Genomic DNA, 23,098 nt, shown 5'->3' with positions numbered 1-23,098 from the left:
ACAAAAAATACCAAACCCACATTATCACTAAAGCCAGAGCGGTATATTCTGTGCACTGTCACCAGGTTTAATATTGAACTGCTCATCACTGAGCTGATCTTATAAAAAGACCTCGTTTGACTCAAGGAATTGAGTAGAAAATATTTGTACTTTCACTTAAGTGTGGTGATTAAAGAACACTTCAACATCTACACAATACTAAATACTGTACTAAAATCTGGGTCTTTAGTACTTTATACATGTCTGATTAGAATACATATGAATATGTGCTTTTTCACTTAAATAATATTTTTTACCAAAATAAGTACAAACAAAAAACAAGATTCATTCAAGGAATATTCTATTGACAATAAGGACAAACAACAGTTTATGGTTTCACAGTGTTCACAGAATTTCTAGAACAGGGTAACTAACTGAGCTACCACAGATTTACACAACCACAACAAAGTTGGCTACACACAGCAACACAGGCTTAGACAGTCCTTCTTGGCTAAGACCTCAGGAAGAGGATATAGCTCATTTTGTAGCCAATTATTCTGGCTCAAAAAATAAAATAAATAAAATAAAATGAAACAATGAAGTCAGCCAGAAGTATCAGCAGTGGTAAAGTACCAGCAGACTGGCAACAGTCAGAAATTGGCAGTATTTAAAGTTCTGAGTGGCAGACTTCAACTCTGTTTAAGGCATCTCAAAAATCCTAATGCAAAAAATGGTCTTTGTACACTGACCCCCAAATAAGTCCACTATTATATGGTTAGACTGATTAAATATATGTGCAGATGACCACACAAAGGATCAGTAGATTCATTCAGTTTTCTTTCCCTCAGCAAACACACATATATAAAACATGGGACAACAGGCATAATCTTTTTATAGGATCTCCCCAAAGGCTTGATTTAGGGCTTACTGAGCCGTCTACACACATCAGTGGCATAGCCTCACTTCCGTCTTCACAAACATGGACGAACGATTCCATCAAACACTGACCATGAAACCGATTTTACCACAACATTCAACATCTGACAACAGAATAATTGATGGCACTTTGAACTTCCTCATCTATGAATAAACTCTTTGATATGTTATCCATTGTCTATAATGACTTGTTATAATAGCACCTTCATAATATGTTATGCGTATGCACACACAGACTCTGAAAGCAGGAAGCTCCCTCCCCTATGTACAGTGAACATCATTACAATTAATACATTCATATTTATTTCTCTATCACATTTTAACTAAAATAGATTTTATTATATAGGCCCAAATCATGTAATTTATGATATGAATGTTGTGATTTGACCATTTAAGCATTTGTCTCTGCCATGTACCACACGCTCTCAACAACACACTTCTCTTAACGATGACCTGCAAGAGGATCCTCTTGGTGTTTATAAGTATGTACAATGCTACAGAAAGCAGATTGGAATATTTCAGCTCACACTGCAGAAGGGGAGAGTATATATCTGTAAAAAATGGCTACTGCTGGGTTGGTGAAAGGAAAAGGAAGGTATTGTGGAGAAAGGGAGTGTATGGAAAAGTGTACCCTTACTTTTGTTTGCTTATCTGTTTGCCTGTTTGTCTCATCAGGGGGTATTTGCCTCATTGTGGAGGGGATTTCACAGATCAGGACTTCTCAGTTTTTCACAAGGCCAAAATTGAAGCCAAAAAAGAGAAAAATGTCTGTCATTGAGGGAAAACTACTGTTAAATCATCCCTTTTGTTTAATCTGATGGCTTAGCCCAATGTTACTTAACAGAACTTTTGCTTTTCCTCTACAGCTGATCAACCAACACATATTTGGTGCCAAAATTTTACTTCAGTATTGCACTGGATAAAAAGGCAAACATGACATTTGCTTTTGTAAAATAGACAAAATCATGCTGCTGAATTGAAACAGAATTTTTGCCATTTAAATAAATACAAAATGTCATATATATGAAACCACATACATGAGTCTGCTTAAGATCTTGAACTTGAGGTGGCTCGAGGTGAGTGAAGAATTATTCATGTGGTTATTTGACTTTAATATATATTTACCACATTAGCTTTGTATCACCAGTTCATGTGTTTGAGCAGGAAGATATGGAGCATAAAATTATGTAAATATCACTGTTATATTAAAAACAAAGGTGCTGATGAGCGGTGGCATAGAAAAAGAGATTTTAATATCTCTTAGGAGATCAGAGAAATTGTTAAAGATTATGTTTTTTAAGCCTTTATGTCTAAAAGTGGATGTTGGCTCTTACTGAGAAATCATGTTGTGTGAAATTCCTTGTTCTTTGTTTATTGTGCCATCATGAATTCAACAATCGATGACATCACAGACTGAACTATTATGTCATGAAGCTACAACAGTCCAATACAGTGAGTGCTGACACTGCAAACAGTCTGCTGGTCCAAGTCCTTCTCAGAGAGATTTAGTCCCCTAGTCCGTTCTGTGAACTCTTGAGGTAGAGCTCGTCCTGGGACAGCTGTCCATCATAGCCGTCCATGTACAGACTGCTGCCACTGCTGCTGCTGCCACTGCCGCTGCTGGCCAGGAAGGTGCCAACAGCCCGGCCCTGACGTGCGTGACCCACAGCGTCACTGAACACCTTGTTAATCTGCTCCTCAGACGGCATCCACCAGTCCGGGTTTGAAGCACAGTGCATCCGGATAAACTCTGTGAAAAAAGAAAATGTATCTTTATACATTTACACATCTCCATTTAACACATGCTCTAAAGCATAGTCACAGACGGAATAAAAAGACAAATATAGGTGATACAAAGGAAAAAATGAGAGGCAAAATAAGGTAGTAGGTTAGAGAGAATTATCTACCTCAAAAGCGTTTGGTTGTAGTTTTACACTGAAAATTTTGTGCTATAAAGCTGTTAATTTGGAAGTGTTTTTTGTGACAGTGATGTTATGTAGATATTTACACTGTAGGCTGTTTACATCATGCACTGGATACCATTTTTTTAGTAGGGCTAGAGATATATACTCACTGTTTGGCCATGTGTACATGTCCTAGACCAGCTTTTATTAATCATTTTCCTGGAGGCAAAATGCAGAGAAAGCACTAATATCTGCAGATCCTGGTCCCTCCAGAACTAGAGTTGAGAGACACTATCAAAAACAACTGACTGCTTCGTGAATGTAACTGTTTACAAACAATATACTTCCCTATGTACCATGCATGTTACCAGAGGCGTCCACTAGGGGGCAGACCAGAGCAGAGCATTTAATGTAAATATGGTGACACTTAGGAAAATAATAGAGAAACATAAGGAATAGTTTAGTGCAGGCAATGAACCACCTGCATGCACACAGGAAGAGGTTTGCCTTGCAGCTGCTGGGATTTTTGCAGTGGTGCCCAGGGGACTGTTTAAAAGTCAAGTGGAAGTAAACCTGATTTTTGTCAGTGTTTCATATACAGGCCCAGATATTCAACTGCACATGAATCTAGAATAACCAGTACAATAATGTTAAATGTGTTTAAGTTTTACCCCTGATCGCTTCTGAAACTGTTTAAAGCACTGCTTTTTAACTACAAGCTACATTAGTCTTGCAGCTCTACCCTTGTAAAATAAAAGTGTATAAGTATGTTTTTTAAAATACTTAACATGAAAGAGCAGATACTTTTTGGAATGAAAATACATACTAAATCTACTATTTTGGAACAACTGATGGCAACTATATTTTACTTGAAATTAAGCTATATTTAAACACAACAAAAAAAAACATTAAATTGTGCTTTTGAGTGCTTTTATCATACAACTTCTACAAACTTTTTTAAAAACCTTTTTTAACACACTTGAAGTATATTGTAAATGAACTACCTATTGTGCATATTGATGCACATATTGTGTACACCTTAATGCTACTGAAAAAACTACACTAAAGTGCACTTTAAGCTGTATTTAATGCCACTATATATATTTTCTATTAACAAAACATACAAATTTAAACACATTGCTTAGAGTACATTTTATGGAAATACAAAGAAATTATATTTAATGTGTATTTTCATAAAGCATATTAAATAAAAATGCACTTTTAGTATTCTTTCCCTAATTTAAACATACTTTTAATGCTCTTATGTATAATTCCTTTTCACAAGGGGTAAAAACTGAAAAAATAAAGCAGCTAACTCTGGACACAACAGACTACATCAGCGATAAAGATTTTTTTTTTGTTCAACTATTTCCTTCACCCAGAGAGTGAACTACAGAATAACATATCAAATATTAAACACACTGGTGGAATGAATACACATAATTCATGCTGCACTTCTCCATGCATATTTAAAAGCAGTATTAAAGTTGGTTTGAGCTTGAGCGCTTTATTTGTCCTGCTGCTGCTGCTGCTGCTGCTGATGTGACATACCTCTCAGGCAGGTGACTTTGATGGGGTTGAGTGGCCGCCTCTCTGGTCCTTCACTCATAATCGAGCGTTTTCTCTTCCCCAAACCGCACGAGTACTTCAGTTCATCTGTACTAAAGACAAAGCGTATGAGGTAACGCAGCAGCCGGCGGCCGTCCTTCTTCGACGAGTTCACAGCCTCGTCCCACTGTTTGTTAGTGATGAAGAGAGGGTAGTTCCCCAGCAGCTGCTTACTGCCCTGAGGGGACAAGAGATTTAGTTCAGAACCTCTGAACTATTTCTCAGGTAGCATCTTAAAACACAGCTAACAAACAAACAAACATCTATTTAAAATACTGATTTGACTGGGCAACACAGGATATTCTGTCTATATTGGCAAAAAAAACAGTGATGGCACATTTACAATATTGTATAAAGATCAGTATAAATTATTATTTATAATAATTTATAACATTTCAACATTAACTAAATACAGCTAAGAAAAAAAAAACTTTGATTATATATAATTATGATATTCTCAGACCCACACATTGTGACTTACTGTGGTGTAATTAAAGATGAAAGAATACTTTTTTTGTGAAAAAGATGAGTGTGCCAAACATACTGTTTATTTTGGTAAAAAACCTTCTTCAAACATCTCTTTTACAAAAAGTGTTCTTTATGGAACTAAACAGTTGTTCAGCATTTCTCAAATTACCACTTGTGCAACCTTTATTTTTATGTTTTATTCTGTACGCAAATTGTTTTGTTTTATGTTGAATAAAGCAGCTTTTTACAAAAAACTCCACTTGACCAAAGCAGCTCAGTTATTTCATTCATTTTTGTGATCACAAAAAGAACAAGCATGAGCAGATCTAAAGATAAATGACCCTTTTAAACATTTTCCACAGAATTTGTCGCAGTCTAACCAATAGAGCTTATACTCCATAGGCCATTTCACATTCCTTAAGCAGAATATTTTTGATGATAAAGCTTCAAAAACAACAGTCAGCCATGAGGCAGCATACTGTAATGCTTTCATTTGCATTGCTTTATGTAACATTGAGTAAAAGAGCCGTTTCCACAGCCTTAATATAGCCCAGAATTTAAATGTTCTTCTCACTTCTCTTTTCAGTTTCTGGGGACTATTAAATCTGCAGTGGTCTGAATGTGACTGCACAAATGTTGGTCTACCTAGATCCTACCTAACATACTGTAGACGTCAGCTTCAAACGCTAAATCTTTTGAACAAAAAAAAAATGATACTGTTCAATTAATAAGGTTTCCTTTCCAAGGTCTAGATCATGTTTAAGCCTAGCCTAGATGAGATTTTTAAATGGTGAAATGCCTTAGACAATGCCCTTTACTGTTAGATAAGATTATTCACCTATGGGCTAGAAAAATGCATATTGTCACAGTTGAAAACGTTGTCAACCATTTTTGACAATGTTTATTGATTTATTTTCTTATTTATTTTTTTTTACATTGTGACAAAAGTTTATAAGGAAATTACTTATAAAAAAGTTCCAAAATGTTATTTTTTTCTGCGTTTTTTTTTACTGACGCAAAACAGAAGCAGAGTTACTACATGCATGCCTGCTTACATAATCTTTTTGAAACATTAAAGTATTGGCTACTAGTAAAGGGCAGCTGAATGGAATTTTTCCAGCCTCCACAATGCATAAATTAACAGTAATGTCTGAAAAGCTTGTTATTAGGAGGCATCTTCTAACAATGGGAACATTCATACACTTAAAGCACAGGCCTCAAACCCTTGGTGAAAAAAATGTGCCAACAGAACAACATTTTTTTATATTTCAATTCTCAGATATATACGTACGTGAGGAGGTGCAGCGCAAAACGCGTCTTGGTACGGCTGCAATATGCGCTCACAATCCACATTAATGATTCCAGATATTTTTTGATCTGGAGTAGAATTACACCCCTGAAGGATGTCCTGGTGGGAGAGAATTTCATTCATTAACACCACTATTTCTTTTATCAGTAAACGTGCAATGTTTTCTTTTCTCCCAAGCTCGGTGACGTCTCCACTATCTCACTGCGACATTAAACCATGCGTCACAAGCACCATTAGTAGTAGGTGGCCTTCTTAATAGTGTGCATGATTAGCTATAGCCTGAACAAACTGAACATCAGACGCACAGCGAGCGCATACTGCGGTCGCATCAGGGCACTTTTAGTGCTGCGTCTTCTCACTTACGTACATCTGCCCCAGTGTCTGGATCTCTAACCTCCGTGAGCTGCTCCTCAGTGGGGGGTGGCGTGAACTGGTTATACTGTTGCAGTACTGACTTAAAGTGATCCAGCACTGTCTGGCATGGCACTGTAAGACACACACACAAACAAACATTTAGTACTATTACAACCAAGCTGTGAAAACAATATTTATTACAATATATTGTCACTGTCCAATGAAAAACAAGTATCTTCATTTTTGTTGATTTTTAGTTTACTACATAGGTTGAACAGACAAACTCTCCCTGACACTGCGCTATCTTTTTGATAAACGGGCCAATAGAAATACTTAAAAATGACCTGAAATAAACTCTTTTTACATTGACTTTCTTTAAAAGTTTTTTCTCTCTCCTGTAAAGTTGCTGCTTTGTGGGACAGCGATGATATACACATATACATCATGACTTAATTAAAAAAATTGTAGTAGCTTTATAACACTAATGAGCATGAATGAAATTGCAGATTTAACAAAAATAAACTCTATTAGATTAGATTTTTTTTAAATACACCTTTTTTATGTTTTTTTATATACAAATGCCATTTATCCACACATACTAAGTTTATAAACTCAATTACAAGAATAACCGCTGTATCCATCTGTGGGAGAATACAATTTTAATAATATAGAACATTATAGAAGTTAGTCTGATGTTGTTACACATTACAGACATTTGACGGGATGATCTGACTACATGTAATAAATTCAATACACTACAAGTTAAAATGTTATTTTATCAAAAAGAGTGTTGTTTAAACTCCACATTCAGAACAATATATTTAGGAAAGTTGGAGGATGGTGACGTACCTGGTATGCTCTCCAGCTTATGCCGGAGCTCCTCGTTCTCCTGCTGCAGGCTCAGAACCTCCTGCTCTAGCTCTATGCAGCGTGGACAGCAGCCGACCTCCTCCTCATCATCCTCAGGCAGCGTTGAGGAAGGGTGACCATATGACTCCGAGGGTGTGGGGGAGCTCCAGCCAGCCAGGTTGTGGGGTGGTGAGCTAGGGGCGGCGGACGGGCGCTCAGGCTGGAGCCGGGAATCCACCTTTAATTGGGTAATGGTGGGCAATATGTCAGCACTGTATCAGTATCATGATAACTTCTTACAATAATCCTTTGTGAGCATATCATGCAGAAGACTTACATCTGGAACTATATTTGAGTAAGTCTCATTTATGCCCCTTACAGTTACCTGTGTGGCCTGTGCACCAGCCAGTAGATAGTTCTGCAGGGACTCTGTGAAGACCTGAAGAAGGTTTGATGTCTGCTGTTGGCCCCACTGTTCTCCACTGCGCTGGGGTGAGGTGCGGGCCAAATCCAGATCCTCTGGTTTAGGCTTTGTCTCCAGCGGCTCAGGTTCAGACTGGCAGCCGACTTCCTGCTTGATGACGGTGGAGATGATTGAGGAGGATGGGGGGCTGAGGGGTGGTGGAGGTGGAGGGGGTAACAGCCTGCTGTTACCATTCAGCAGACTGAGCACACGACTGCACTGCTGCGCAAAGGCGTCCAGGATAAGCCGGTTTTCTACAAAAAGCAAAGGGGATAGTTCTAAATCTTAACTTACCAACTTACTGTACCTGTACTGTAAAGTACCTCCCATTACACTTACTGTACACTTACTGTAATGTACCTCCCATTACACTGTATCTACTATCCTTTATTCAGTATCGATGGTACTATATTTGTGACAGACACTGAATAATGCGTGACAGTTACACAAAATAATTTATAATAGTTACTGAATTATTTATTACTGGACATTAATTACACATGAATACGATTAATTATTCAGTAATTGTATGCATTATTCATAGATATCATGAATTATTCCATAACTATAACGCATAATTTAGTAACTACCACAAAAACAATATGCAATTTAAAGATAGTAGACGGTAGGTGGGGGTCACTAAAACTTTGGTCTGACCCATTTTATTTTATTCCTGTGAGCTAAACATGAATTACATTATTTTATCCAAACTGTTGAACGGAGATGTGAATGTAACCAATCAGGCTGATCTTTGTACGCTGTGATCTATCACAGGATTGTGGAAGCAGATCAAATGCACTGCCATCTTTAAATCAGCATAGGCTACACTGTAAACTTGGATACATTGAATGTACTTAAATATTAATCATGGTGCACGTACACACAAACACACACAGAAACACACACGCTTTCTTAGATATATTTACCTTGCAGTTCCACTTACTGGCCACTTTATAAGCCCTACCTACCTTATAGTTCCACTATATACGTGTACAAATACACACTGGAGCCCATCTGTTGTTTGTCAGCCAGTAATGCCCAGTATTACTCTAGTCTTCTACTTACACTCCACCGTTTATGAGCGTCACCTACCATGTAGGTTCACTGAATACAGGTACAATAACAGACTGGGGTCCATCTGTTGAAGAACAATTTGTCAGCTGGCCCCTACCTCATTCATCATGTTTCACGTTTCTGACCACAGGGCTACTATTGACCAGATGTTATTTGGCTGGAGGGCACTTTTCAACACAGCAGTCAGTGTCACTGTGAGGCTGAGAATAGTTAACCAAAAAAAAAAAAAACTTCCAAAAGTTCTGCCAACAATGAAAGACTAGAGGATTTGTCATGCACATGGCAACAGATGGGTCTCAGTCTGTAAATGTACACCTGCAAGGTGCGGCTACAATGTAATCTTTCTTCAAAATAAAAGTGGCTACGGACATTTTACACAGACTTAACTACTAAACTTAACTTAATAAATACTTTACATTATATTAGCCTTTGGCCAGTAATTGAATTTTTTTTTCTATTTTATTTCAGTTTGTATGCACTTATCTATCATAATTAATATTAAAAAGTCGTAATATTTTTGTATATCACCACTTTCCTTCCCCTTTTAATTCTCCGCTTTTTTTTTTACCTAGGCTCAAAGTAGCTCCATACCTCATTGTTAGAATCGGGAGAGCCCTGACATTTAAAACAAGGCATAAATAACTTTAAAAGTGCACAAAAAGCTTAATAAAAACCACTGTTTACATCCTGTAGCAAAGATAAATCTCCAGGCACCACCATCATTGTACTGATAATGTCATTGTTGTATATACATTGACGCCGCATATCCTGCCTCTTGGTGTAGCAGCTGGATGCTATATTGGAGGAGACAAACATGCACCCCCAGTGCATTTATTTACACCGAGGAAGGTGTTTAATATACCTATAATAATTACAACTCTACCCATTTTTACCTGATTTTTTTACACGGTTTGGTTTGTTTCAAACAGCAGAGATGTAGTAAAGATTCACGACGCTGCCACACATTACACATACCTGCTTGCATACAGAATTACTTTGTATTATGCTCCTTAACAAAGACTGACATATGGTATGGCATATTAATAATAATTATTATTATGTCTTTGGGCTAGTCAACAAAGGTTAGTACTATTTATCATGTTTTAATACACCCAAAGTCAATTTTACACTTCTGTTCTCATTGAAGAATAAAGTTTAGAAGTGTGCACCAAAAAAGACAGGATCTCAAGAGACTGATATAATGCTTAGTTCAAAGGGTTGGTGATGTCGTCAAGAAGTGAGAATGTATGTAAAAAAAAAGAATGTTTCACAGGGTCTCTTTAATAAAAAATACACACACACAACACACTCAACAGAAGGCTATGGTTAACTGCCACATGTACAAATCACATCAAACACAACTAGCAAACATTTGAACAAGCAGAAAGAAATGCTGCCGTGTCCATCACACACGTGTATATCTGCCTGATGTACAGTAAATATATTTAAGATCACCTAGATCCTGAATTATAGTTGAGAAGTAATCACACACTAATTCCATTTCATTCTTTCACTTTTGCCACTGTAGAGTTTTTTTCCTGAATTCTTTCCAGCTCATTCTCTACAGCACGCTTGTGAGGGGCTCTAGGGTCCTCAGAAGTTTAAGCACATGTATCTATAGAGAAGAGACACAGAGTACAGTGTTGAAAATGGTCCCCACCCAAAAAACTTCTAATCACCTTGTAGTCAGAGCCTGAACAATGATGAATGGGGGTAGAGACCAGCTGACATATTATGCATGACAACAGATGGGCTACAGTATTATTGTGTGCCTGTTTAGTGCATCTATCTACAAAGCATGCATATTCTTCATATGATCTTAAAGATGGTTTGCGCTGAGGCCTTTTCCATGCAACGCTTATTTGCAAAACTAAATCTTTAAAAATAATCAATAATCCTTATGTACTCCTCACAAATTAAAAACACTCATGTATGCATAAGGTCATTTACAGTTCTAGAATATTTTCTCCACTTAGGTTTTGAATATTTTCTCCACTTATACAGGTCTAGAATATTTACTTAATTAATATTTACCCATTTACAGTTCTAGAATGTTATTCCCCATTTATGTTACTAGAATATTTCCTCCATTTACAATTCTAGAATATTTGCAGTTCTACAATATTTCTCCATATAGTCTAAGTTCACAGTTCTAGAATATTTTCTCAGTTTGCAGTTCTACAATATTTCTCCATATATTTTCAGTTTACAGTTCTAAAATATTTTCAGTTTACAGTATATTTTTTTCCATTAGCTGTTTGTTAGGTTAATGCTCTGCGTTTAGGAACCAGTTACACTAGCAAACTCCACAATTCCACACCTCATAACTTTAATGTTACCCTAATAAGCATTTACTACTAAGAATCCACAGTTATTACTGAACATGATCCTAAGATAAATAACTAGGGAATAGCTCTAGACTATTATGGATTAATCACTATAATATTTCTAACAAATCAGAACTGCATCTGCTTTGAATCTTTCTTGGTATCATGCAGTTTCACTAATTATTCTCTGCCATAATTCACTTTAACTATGACCACAAAGAAACCCTTTCAGGCTTGTTTAAGTAAATCCTGTTTAGGCTCTTTCTGGTGTCGGCTGCAGGAGGACGATGGAGTTCCCCTTTCTGTTTCTGAGCAGCGTCTGCTCTCAGGTTCTCTTCCTCACTGTAACTCTAGGACTGAGCCTCTGCCATCATCATCATCGCCTGCCTTCAGTCTGTGTGCTTGGAAGGATCTGGCTTGGAAATGTTTAAAGCTTGATGCTGCAGGCTTATTATTCATGTATTCATTTTAAGACTTATTATTCAGCAACCAGGCCAGTATGAATTATTAACTATGATAAATTATTCAGGAACTATGATGAATTATTTACATTATGAATTATTCAGGAGGCTAACTATTATGCATTATTCAGTTACTATTTTTAATTATTTACCAGAATGAATTATTCAGAGACAGTACTGAATTATTTACTATGATGAATTATTCAGTAACTACCATGTATGATTCAGTATCTACTGGAAACTGAAGTGCAGGCTGTGAAGTTAGGAAAGTGGGGCACTGAAGTGTGGGCTGTGTAGTGGGTCTGTGCAGGTTAGGCAGTATTCTGAAACACACTGTTTGCTGTGAGAAGCTGCACAATCAGAAGAAATCCATTGATCTGAAATTTGAATTCATTCACTAATTAAAACAGTGCAGTTCCTCCACACTGCCCCCGTCGCCCCCACCCCCGCTCCACCCCGGCCTGAGGCCGCACTGCCGTCTCTAATGTCTTGTGGAAGATGATTATGAATTTGTCGCTCTCACACAAAGGCACAGGGCAAGCAATTATGGGATGCGTGCAGTTGCCGTGGCAGCCGTGTGACGGGCGTCTGCAGTTGCTGAGACGTGTCTATCGGGCACGAGCAGATGTGGAGATTTATTAATATGCACAGCGTCTCTGTTTACTCCCACCGAGATGTGTTTGATAATATCCTTCCCCTCACACTCCACTCTTCCTTTCCTGTTCTCCCTCCCCCCTTTCCTCCTCTGCTTTCCTCTCCCTCTCTGTCTGTCTCTCTCTCTTTTTATGCCTCTCTTCTCCCCCTTTTCTGACTTTTCCACCCCTCTCCTCTTTCTCCCTTCAAATTCACCCTCTTTCCTTCTTTCTCCTCCCTCGCCGTCTGCATCATGCCATGCAGAGAGAGCTCCCTGAAATTTCATTAAACACAACATGCTCCGCAGAGCGAAATTTATGAGCCTCATTTGTTTTAATCACAATCTCTTGCGAGATTGGGCGAGCTCTGAAATGTAATTTTGCTTTATTGCACAGTTTCCAGAGCCTTGTTATTGGCGTGCCACGTCTCACAGAAACGCCAGCAGTTCCATCTGTGTGTCCAAAAACCAGGAACACAGCAGAACCGCTTTCATACATTACTGCTCAAACACAAGGTGAAATCGCCTGAAACAGCCTGTGGCATTTCTAACAGTTCACCAATACAGCTGATACAACACCCTAAATTAATTCACCACACATACTGTGACTTAACCAACAATGTAATCATCAGAAAAAGACCTGTCTACATTTAAATCCTTTACACCTGCAATAACAACAATTCAACCTGTTTCTGCCCTAATCTAGACCTAATCCTGTCTTATGCTGTCATTGTGGTGGACATTTATGAGTTTAAATATGTCGGCTGCTGTACTCTGAGATGCAAAACAAAAAAGATTGTTTATCACACCTGCAAAATATACATAAATAATGAGACGAGACAATTCCATGACGCAGGAGTTAAGATGGCTGACTGCAAACAGGACATTTATTTATACCTCAAAAAAAAAAAAAAAACTCCTGTTAAAGCAAGTTTGCCCAGTTTTACTCGTCTCAGTCACAGGAGACTGTAACTTAAAACTGATCCAACAGCAATACTCTTGGTTTTTATTGATTTATTTATTTGCTACCTTACAAATGCAATACAACACTTACTAGTTAAAAGAACATTAAGAAATACTAGCAAACTTACAAATGGGGTTTTCATATTTTATGCTCATTATCCAAAAAAGTAAAAAATATAAGGCTGGAAAGAGCATTCTAGATGTCTAAAATGACGTGTGATCTGTGTGTATAGCCTCTTCTACTCCTGCCTTTCCTCATTCCTCTGCCAAATGCACATTTGCGTGAATCATTAATGAGATACACAGGGCTGGTGAACGTTAGTATTACTGTGTGTGGATTTTCTACTGAAGTGTGTTCATATTCAGCTTAGAGATAAATAATGCAAAAAAAGAATTTTGGAGTGTGAAAGGTAAAATATGCTCAGTATTTGCCCATATTTCAAGGTTTTGTGTAAAAGGTTAGATATGCACATATTGGAACTGAAAAAAAAAACTAATGCTCTGATTGAGCCTGGTTCTTTAACATGTCATGTGAAGAACCAAGACCTGGGTCTATACAAAAGAGTGACACAGCACATCATTATGAAGTGTAGCCCTTAAAGGGAAAATTAGATGTTACATTAATCCTGTTGATATACATGAGGTCAGACACAGATTTCACAGTGAACTCTTTCCATTACAGTGAGCTGCTTCAACACACTGTAACAAATGTCTGCTTTAGTCAGTTGAGCAAACTGACACATTTCTCACATATATTACAGTATACTGTCTCTTTCAGAGCAGCTGCCTATACCTGCACCACCAGCAACTGGCTGTAACCTATTCTGACTCACTCTTACAAAAACACACGCACGCACACACGATATGACAATGTAGCACACATCCTTTTTACACAACTCACAACTTTCTTCAATATACAAGCCATTTACCCTTCACAATATAATATTGTGTGAACGTACATTGTCCAAGAAATGATTGCAATAGAAAATATTATTGTTATTTTAAAGCCATTTTAAACCACTGATCTAGAATGATTGAGAATATAATAGCATAACTTTTCATTAATAAGAATATTAAGACATTGGAACTGAAATCTAAACACATTTAATATCATAGTTAACTCACTGGCCCATTCAAGTCAGGTAGCAGCACCTTAATGTACTCTTGTTTTTTAAGTAAAAAGTAATGAATGATGTGATACACATATATTGGACAACAGATTGAAAAAGTAAATATTGTGCCTGGCCTATGCCTAAACATTTTGTTTTTGTGACTGCTATATTTAATGCCCAAAAATATTTTTACGCATTGTAAAATAAACCCAACGTTTTTTTTACTATAATAGCCGTGTGTTCTTCACATTACATTGGCTTCCCAGTTAAATTCACACTGAAATCACTGCTAATACTGACAAGACCTTAAAACCACAGACGAGTGAGTGCAAAAATATCTTTTTCTAGAACAAGCATTCACCCAGTGCACAGCAATCAGACTAAAGCAAGATTTCCTAACTTTAAAGAATACATTTAAATAAACTGGATAACTAAACCTTCAAGCTTAAGCCAAAAAACAAGCCTCAATTCCTGTGAAAATACCTGGGGCCTGAATGACTTAGCATAGTAATGCATAACTAAAGCCTGCATCACCTAGTACAGGTTTCTGCTATTTTTTTATGCTTAATACACATGGCTTCCCAACCCTGATGCTGGTTCAACCCTATATACAATATGGCTGCAACTCTAAGTTCTGACAGGAACTTCTGAAGTTCACAAGTACCTAACCTCTTTGCATTAAATTATCATGTGTGATAGATTAGGGCTGGAAATCTGCAGGGAAAGTAGATCAACACAAAGTAGGGTTTGGCATGTCAGACTCAATATGTATTTAGTTTAATTTGCTTGTTTTAGTGTTCTTCTGAATTAAACAAGAATACCGTCCTAATGGTTTCTAGTGTAACTGTATGATGTGTTTCTCTCTCATACATGATAAATTAAAGTACTCACTCTTAAAAGTACATAATCTTACTATATGTCAACCCACCATAAGGCATCTTACCAAAGGCCACAAGCTCCTGCTGTACCAGTGTTTAAACCAGTCTGTTGACATGCTGCTTACTGATCATGCTCTGCTTAATAATAACCTCACAACCACACGCTACATGCAACTTCTGCATCGGTCACCGTCCAACAACCCCTGCATTAAACATCCCCACACCTACATGACTTACTCAGAACCAACCACACCTCCATAATGATCGACAAATAAGACCACACATATCATTATTAAACTATACAGCACTGACTCTGGCTAGATTAACCTGGCTCACCCTCACTCTAATATATGTCTTTATTGTGGACCCAAACCCTCTGTTTAGGCGGCCTTAATTGTCCTCATTCTGAATCACTGTGATTTGCTAATTGGTAATTTAGCTCTTTTAACTGCTTATTTTCAAACACCACCGTACTCCCAATATAATAATTAAAGCAGTGCTTCATTTTAATGCTCTTTTTGAATGTGAAGCACACTATAAAACTCACCTTATCTAAAAAAAATAATAATTTAATATTTTTTAACTTGGGTTTTTACTCTAATAAAATATTATTGCAAAGATAAAAAGCTACATGTTGTTACTATTTTCCCTTTTTATGGATTTGCCAAGTATTAGCTATGTTAGCTTGAAATCGCATCAAACGAGATTATGGGAAGACATGGGATAATATGCTCAGGAGACTTGTAAACAGGTCTGTTTATTTCAGTGTACTTTTATTTTTAGCTGACTGGTTTGTTATTAGTTAAAATTTTACACCTGGTCACGTTATGTGAATATTGTATCCTGATTTAAGCCACATGCATTCACATTTGGTAGTCAAATGTGTTTCTGGTCAGCCAGACTTGTAATATGCAAATTTGCCAGTTTCACTGCAATTATAACTAGTGTTTCAAGACTCAAAGGAATGTTGATTGTTGAAGGTATCTTAGAGAGAAGACGCATTTATAATATTCCAATAAATGGATGGTCTGAAGGTTCTGAAGTGATCAGAATGATCAAATTTGTAAATTAAACGTGTCCTGGGTGTGTTTACACTTATTCAGATTTATGCTCAAGATAAATTAAGTAACCAGGTGAAAATGGGGCCTGTCACTCATTGTCACTCTAGAATTAAACTAAAGCATACACATTTTGACACCATACATGTTTTGCCTGATCTGGCATATGTGAATTAGTGATTATGTGATTCTATTTAAACCGTGCCTTAAAACTTGAAACTCAATCCAGATGACAGCTAACATAAAGTTGATTTGGTTGTGATAGCGGACTCATTCTCACTTATGTCTCAACTCTTATTCAAGCCAGCTGGCTTTAGAAATAGACGCTGGTGGAGTTGCAAATAGTTACTGTTGACCCAGAGTATTACATCTAGCTTACTAACTTGCTTAGCTAGTCAGGTAAACTAACTAATGGTTATACACATTAACTGACAATATTAACTTATGTTGGGACATGGGACTTAATGGCTTAAATCACACTTTTGCCTTGTTTATATATATAAAACATACTCAATTACCACACAGAAACCTATATCTGGAAGCAACTAGTTACATGTATTAATTTACTTGTACTTTAGTAGGATTGAATTGATATGTGTGTACTATAAGGGAAATTTGTGATCAGAAACATAGTTATCTAATTCAAATAGTAATCACATGAAAAAAATCTTAGTTGCACAGTAGTTACTGTTACATCTAGCTTACTAACTTGCTTAGTTTGTCAGGTAAGCTAACTTTTGCTCTATGCAGCAGTGAAATGGTTATACATTAACTGATGCTTGAGTTGAATTCATTTTGCAATGTCAGTTAACCTATGAACATGAAACTAAACATGTATGATAAGCTTACTAGTTGCAAATGTTTGGTGCCTGTTTAAGAAGGATGGATCAGTTGCAGGGATGCATTGATGCTGTTGGGGCATGGTGCTTCACACTTTTGTCTTATTTACATATATACAAAATACCAAATTACCAGTTAGAAACCTATAGTTGGCGGCAACTAGCTATATTTATTAATTTACTAGAAATGTATCTGATTTAAGTAAGTAGGAGGGGTGGACCAGTTGGGGATGCAGGGATGCTGTTGGGGTATGGGGCTCCATGTCAATGACATTTTTGCCTTGTTTACATATATATCAAAAACCCAATTACCAATTAAAAACATATTTATTTAGATTGGTAGCAACTAGCTTTATTTATTCATCTACTCGAACTTTAGTAGGGTCACATGGAGCACATATAAATACACTGGGCAGCCGAATGGTGGTGAACAAACTAGAACACGTTTAAGAAATATAGCTAAACTTTTCACTGTTTACTTGTTAACTGTTCTATTCACTGCTATAGGTGAGCTAGCTCTGGTTTAGGGCACTTCACGTCAGGGCACTAGACTACTCTGAAATGTTTTGCCTTCTCGCTGTCAGTTTCTGTTTTTTTACCAGCTGTATTTCTCATTCACAGTCATGCTGTTTTGAGGATAGGGATTCAAATACGACACAGAAACACACCAGTGGGTCGCAGACTCTTCACAGGACAGCCCCGTTGGGTATATTTAAACTAGCCTACTGAGTGTCGTAGTTAACTAGCTAACCTGGTCTGTTTCTGCGCGCTCTGATGATTCATAAGCCAAACTTCCTCTCGCGCGCCGGGTCTCTTACCTTGGCTGATGCCGTAGCTGCAGTCCGGAGGTTCGTGGCTAAGCTCAGTGCGGCCCGGGGGCAGGGTGACCCTCCTGCGGCTGCAGAAGAGCGGGGGTTGCGCGGGGCTTCCCGGAGCTCCGCCGACGCTGCTGGGCCTCGCGCTCGCGTCGCAGGGGAGGCGCTGCAGCTGCAGTGGGTGCTGGTGTGTGTAGAGCGGTCCGGTCGCGAGCTGCTGCTGTTGTTGTTGCACGCGCCCTGCGCCGTCCCCCACCTGCGGGATGTCCACCATGGTGGGTCTGTCTCGCCTCGCCCTTATAATCGCGCGCTTGGTCGCGAGCGTCCTGAGGGCGCTGTACGGGCTCCGCTGCCGCGCGCACACGCCGAGACCCTCGTCCGCAGACAGCATCTCCTCGTCCATGCCGCGCGCGAGCTGCTGCTGCTGTTGGTAAAGTATCTTCTTCAACGTGACGTGAGTGACGCGACACCGCTCGCGGTCCGGACGGATTGTGAACACTTCTTTCTGTCTCTCTCTCTTTTTCTCTCTCTCTCTCTTTCACTCTTTCACTCCTTCCTCACTCACTCAGACACACTCAAACACACACCACACTCTAACTCTGCGAGCAGGAGCCGGAGGAGGAGGGACTTTACTGACAGGTCACTGCTCCAATCCCCGGGCGGGATGGATGGGCGGGTGGGGGGTGCACGGTGTGGTGGGGGGCTTTTGTCTGCGCACAGAGGGAATGGAGGGAATGGGGGGCGCGAGAGGAGGGGGGAACGTCGGCAGCTGCACGCTCCGTCTGGAGCGCGGGGGCTTGCGGGGAGGGTTAGGGGGGCATCTGCACCACAGTGGGAGTGTCGAACACAAGAGGGGGTTTATGATATTAAGAGGGAAGCTGGAGGACGTCCATGTTTTTTGTCACAAAGCCTCGAGACTCCTTCACTAAACCCGAGACCCACTCTCGCCACAGTGTCAGAAATAAAGTGGCAATATGTAGGGGCCCAATCACTCCAGACTATATAGCCCATAATCAGTGTTGGGAAGGTTACTTTTAAAATGTAATCCCTTACAGATTACTGATTACATCACTCAAAATGTAATTTGTAACGTAATCAGTTACATTACTTCAAGTGAGTAACGTAATCTGATTACTTTGGATTACTTACAATATTGTCGTTTTTTTAAGCCTGAATGAATGTAGCAACCACATCTTGCATATTATTGTTTTATTTTTCCTTCCAGTTAATAGATAGAAAATACAAATAAAATAGCCTTTTCAATCACCCTATAAAAATACTTATGAAACCATTTAATCAAACAATTTTATAAAACACTTCTATAAATTGATGATAAAATCATTAAAAACCAAACAATGTAACAACAACTGTAAGCTAACTATTTGCAGGTTTGCCACTTTCTGCAGGTGGATTTTTTGCCAGGATTATCTAGGGGTGTAAATCACAAGATTCATTACGATACGATACAATACGATTATTTTAGTCAGCGATACGATAATGTAAATTTGTAATGCAAATTATGTCTTTATACGATACAATTCGGTCCAATAGGATTTAATGCGATTACAATCTGTTCCTTTTCTAAGAACTCACAAATGCAAACAAAATATAATTTGAATGTTTTATTATTAAATGTCAAATGCAGTGTAATCATAAACAGTAAACAATAATTCACTTCAACACTTTAATTTCCATTATTTAAGTTCCATTTGAGAACATCAAATGCAGAAGAAAATGTAACAAAAAAAAAAGTGCCTGTTATATTTAGAGTTTACAATGTGTGTATGGATGTTGGTGATGAATAGTCAATCATTCTCTACATTTCCTGATTCAGTAGGGTCTTGACAAACAAATTACAAAATTTGTAATTTATATCACAATGCATTGAAGAGTTACACTGCATTATATTAGGTGTCCACCAGGCGTCTCCAAAGTGTTCAAAACCTCTCCAGTAAATCTGTCTCTATACAGCCAGAGTTTGTAATATTTTTGTTTGTTTGTGATAAAATAAATGAATGTAAGTCTATTTCAGAGTAATATTAATACTTTTTGATGAAATGACAAACAAAATCACACGTATGCGCGCTGTGGGCGCACTTATGTTTAGCAGAGGGAATTTGGTGACAGCGGTTAGGCATGCCCCTCCCCCAGCCATTAGGAGACCAATCAGGGCAAATTACGTACCAATGTTTTCGTCTAAGGGTGGACTATTGGTTGAAATAGGTGTCAATCACTTTTGTGACGCTGGAGAAAGGCTATGACCTGATTTCATTGGATTGGATTGATCCAGCGCTCACGTTATTGGTTCAAAAGACGATCACTCAAGAAAAATAGTGGTTTGTGGACCAATAAAAAACACAGAATCTAGAAGAGGACATCCTTAGCTTTGTATTCACGTACAACTTTACGTGAAAATATTACATTGTGTGGTCGCTAGGAGCTTGAGAATATTACGTTTCAGCTGCGCTGAAAATAAACGCATGTTTGTGAGGAGAAGTGAGCAGGCGAATAAAGGACTTTATGGATATTTTATCTGTGATTCAGTGCTGTATTGTGGATGCTGTGATAGTAAGTGAATTTTCTATAATGTAATATGATGTTATTTTATATACTAATAATATTTTATAAGGCTATTTTGTTGGGGAGGCGTGTTCCCCATGTAAACAATGTGAAAAAACAGGCTGTTTTCAGTTGGCGATTTCTGGCGACTGGTTTCATGTAGATGGTTGTAAATTTGCATGCAGGTAGTTAAATTAGTACTAAAGAATATGAGTTGGTTATTTGGTCGGTGTATTTAGAATATTTGACGCTTATAAGCATTCTACTTTACATAGTCAGAACGGGCCCGCCGACGGGCAAGGGGGCGCTTCTGCAGGGAAAACATTCTGAGCAGGAGGTTGTGAATCATAGAATATTTTGATGTCGTGATTTATGTGAATGTGATTGCGTTTTGTCAGTGTTGGATTGGAAGACCAAAAATAGAAAAGTACCGCAATGTAATCCATTTATTTTAGCAGAGTAACTGTAATCTGATTACCATTTACTGAAGCAGTAACTGTAACGGATTACAGTTACTCATAATTTGTAATCTGATTACGTAACGCCGTTACATGTAATCCGTTACTTCCCAACACTGCCCATAATAATGCCCTACACCTATTTACTCATTCTAGTACATCACTACTATACTGTATAACTATTGATCTATCAATCTTGTGTTATTGATGGGACTGCGTTTAGACCATGTGCTAATTCAGACAAACGCCAGAGAAAGCAATAGAGGAAAGACTTACTCAGATATAGATGTAGTGTAACCAGAACAGCGTAACGTTTAAGGACAAACCCACACATAAGTTTGGATTTCTATAATTTACACTGCTTACTGTAATATTATAGGTAAATGCTGATATGTTTTTTAATCTAAAGTTAATCTTTAAATGCATGTATTATTATTATTATTATTATTATTATTATTATTATTATTATTATTATTATTATGTGTAATGTGTGAACAGATGCGTCAAGATACCGCCAGAATGCCACAGTGGTACGGTTCTCAGTAAATCTTATTACATGCCATGGCTACACTCTACACACGCATACACAGAAACTCACGCATCCACTGTACAATAATCAACATTCTTATTTGCGCAACTGCTGCACAAAACAAAGTGGCCGCTAGAGGGAGACATAACAGCACAAATGATCACACCATAACTCTACCCCATGCATAGATGTACTGAACGCAGAAATAGATTTTACACATACGTGCTGCAACTGGAAAAGAATGAAACCTTTTCTTTACTGTATGTCTCTTGCGAAGACCGCCAGACTCCATGTTCTCCAGCTAAACCAAGTTTTAGCTTTGTTTACATTAATTAATTGGCATATTAGTCCCAATTCTTGTCATGTATACAGTACAGGCCTAAACTTTGGACACACCTTCCCTTTTTAATGCGTTTCTTTATTTTCATGACTATTTACATTGTAGATTCTCACTGAAGGCATCAAAACTATGAATGAACACATGTGGAGTTATGCACATTATAAAAGACAGTAAAACTCATATAATCTATTCTGGTCTTATTTTTGAATAAGAATGACATAACACATGAGTTTTATAATTATTACTTTACGCCTAAAAAATGAGGGGGTTAAATGACTTTAAATGTACATAGTCGGACATAAGGGTGTATGTAATAGAACAACTTACAGAGATAATTCATAGTCACAGTGAACATGACTGTGGGTATAAAGCAATTAGAAAGTTTTCGTTTTTTTAGGGAACGATAAAAACGAGAATCGACACTCTAGAGAGACATGAAATGTGCGAGTGCCTCTTTCACATTTAGAATTGAATAGAATTCTTTATAGTCAGAATGCAGCTGTTATTTTCACAGTACTGTTGCTTTTGTAAACAAAAATACTATTTTGTATTAGTTTAGTACAGCAGCGCTGCGGCTGCAGAGGCCAACGAAACGTGGCGTCTCGTGTTGCTAGGCGACGTAGTAGAATGGCGTTATTCCTCCCCAATCGTCTCCTGATTGGCCCCGCCCAGTGGCCGGACTGCTTGCGGCGGGCAGGAGCACACTAGCCTATCAAAGCGGAGGAGGAGGCGGGGCTTTATGGAAAACAGGTGGGGAAGAAAATCCTGGTACTCTGTTGTTGCATAGCAACGGGAAACACTATATGATAGACATGCCATTTCTATCTGTGAAGTCGCGCCATCCATCACGTGATATAGGCCTATGCGTAGCGTGCAGGTGTTCTGTTTACATAAACAGAAATATTGTTAATATTTAAAGATTTACTGTGTATATGGAAAACGGACAGACCCTCAGGACTTTCAGCACAGCAGACTAAAGATTCTGTAAAAGTGTAAAACTCCATCTCTGCAGACACACCCTCCGAGATGCCCTGTTATATTATTATTGTTTTGCCATATTGTATACTGCTAGTTTATTTATTGTCCACAGCTAACATCTTTGCAAATTTGCAGTGCTACATTATTATATAACTGATTTCTTGCACTGTCTGTATGGCTGATATCAGTCATCTTCTCAATATGTA

General features: G+C 38.0%; 1 protein-coding gene across 2 annotated transcripts; it reads right to left on the bottom strand.

The window, feature by feature from the left end:
• Window positions 1-323: 323 nt before the first annotated feature.
• LOC103034355 (BEN domain-containing protein 4) lies at window positions 324-18,659 on the bottom strand. Of its 2 annotated transcripts, XM_007246367.4 has the most exons (7): window positions 18,032-18,659; window positions 7,793-8,124; window positions 7,408-7,645; window positions 6,572-6,690; window positions 6,187-6,303; window positions 4,371-4,605; window positions 324-2,665 (listed from the first exon to the last, which is right to left on the bottom strand). In XM_007246367.4, exons 1-7 carry the CDS (start codon window positions 18,429-18,431, stop codon window positions 2,421-2,423), a joined length of 1,686 nt encoding a protein of 561 aa, XP_007246429.2. In that variant the 5' UTR covers window positions 18,432-18,659; the 3' UTR covers window positions 324-2,420. The 2 variants fall into 2 exon arrangements, with proteins under 2 accessions (XP_007246429.2, XP_007246431.2); XM_007246369.4 differs by lacking the exon at window positions 6,187-6,303 and having other exon boundaries at window positions 6,599-6,690.
• Between the last annotated feature and the right edge of the window lie 4,439 nt (window positions 18,660-23,098).

The sequence above is a fragment of the Astyanax mexicanus genome, chromosome 10, assembly GCF_023375975.1.
Source record: "Astyanax mexicanus isolate ESR-SI-001 chromosome 10, AstMex3_surface, whole genome shotgun sequence".
Lineage (NCBI taxonomy): Eukaryota > Metazoa > Chordata > Actinopteri > Characiformes > Acestrorhamphidae > Astyanax > Astyanax mexicanus.
Note: the sequence above shows the minus strand (reverse complement) of the source record. Positions and strands in the feature narration are given on the sequence as shown.

Bases quoted from the DNA above. Each gene is read 5' to 3' on its own strand.
- LOC103034355 (XM_007246367.4), bottom strand. From the start codon at position 18,431: ATGGACGAGGAGATGCTGTCTGCGGACGAGGGTCTCGGCGTGTGCGCG. The intron at 8,125-18,031 runs GTAAGAGACCCG...TGCTTTTTGTAG, and splicing joins CAGCTACGGCATCAGCCAAG to AAAACCGGCTTATCCTGGAC. The intron at 2,666-4,370 runs GTATGTCACATC...CTTTTTTCACAG, and splicing joins CAAAGTCACCTGCCTGAGAG to AGTTTATCCGGATGCACTGT.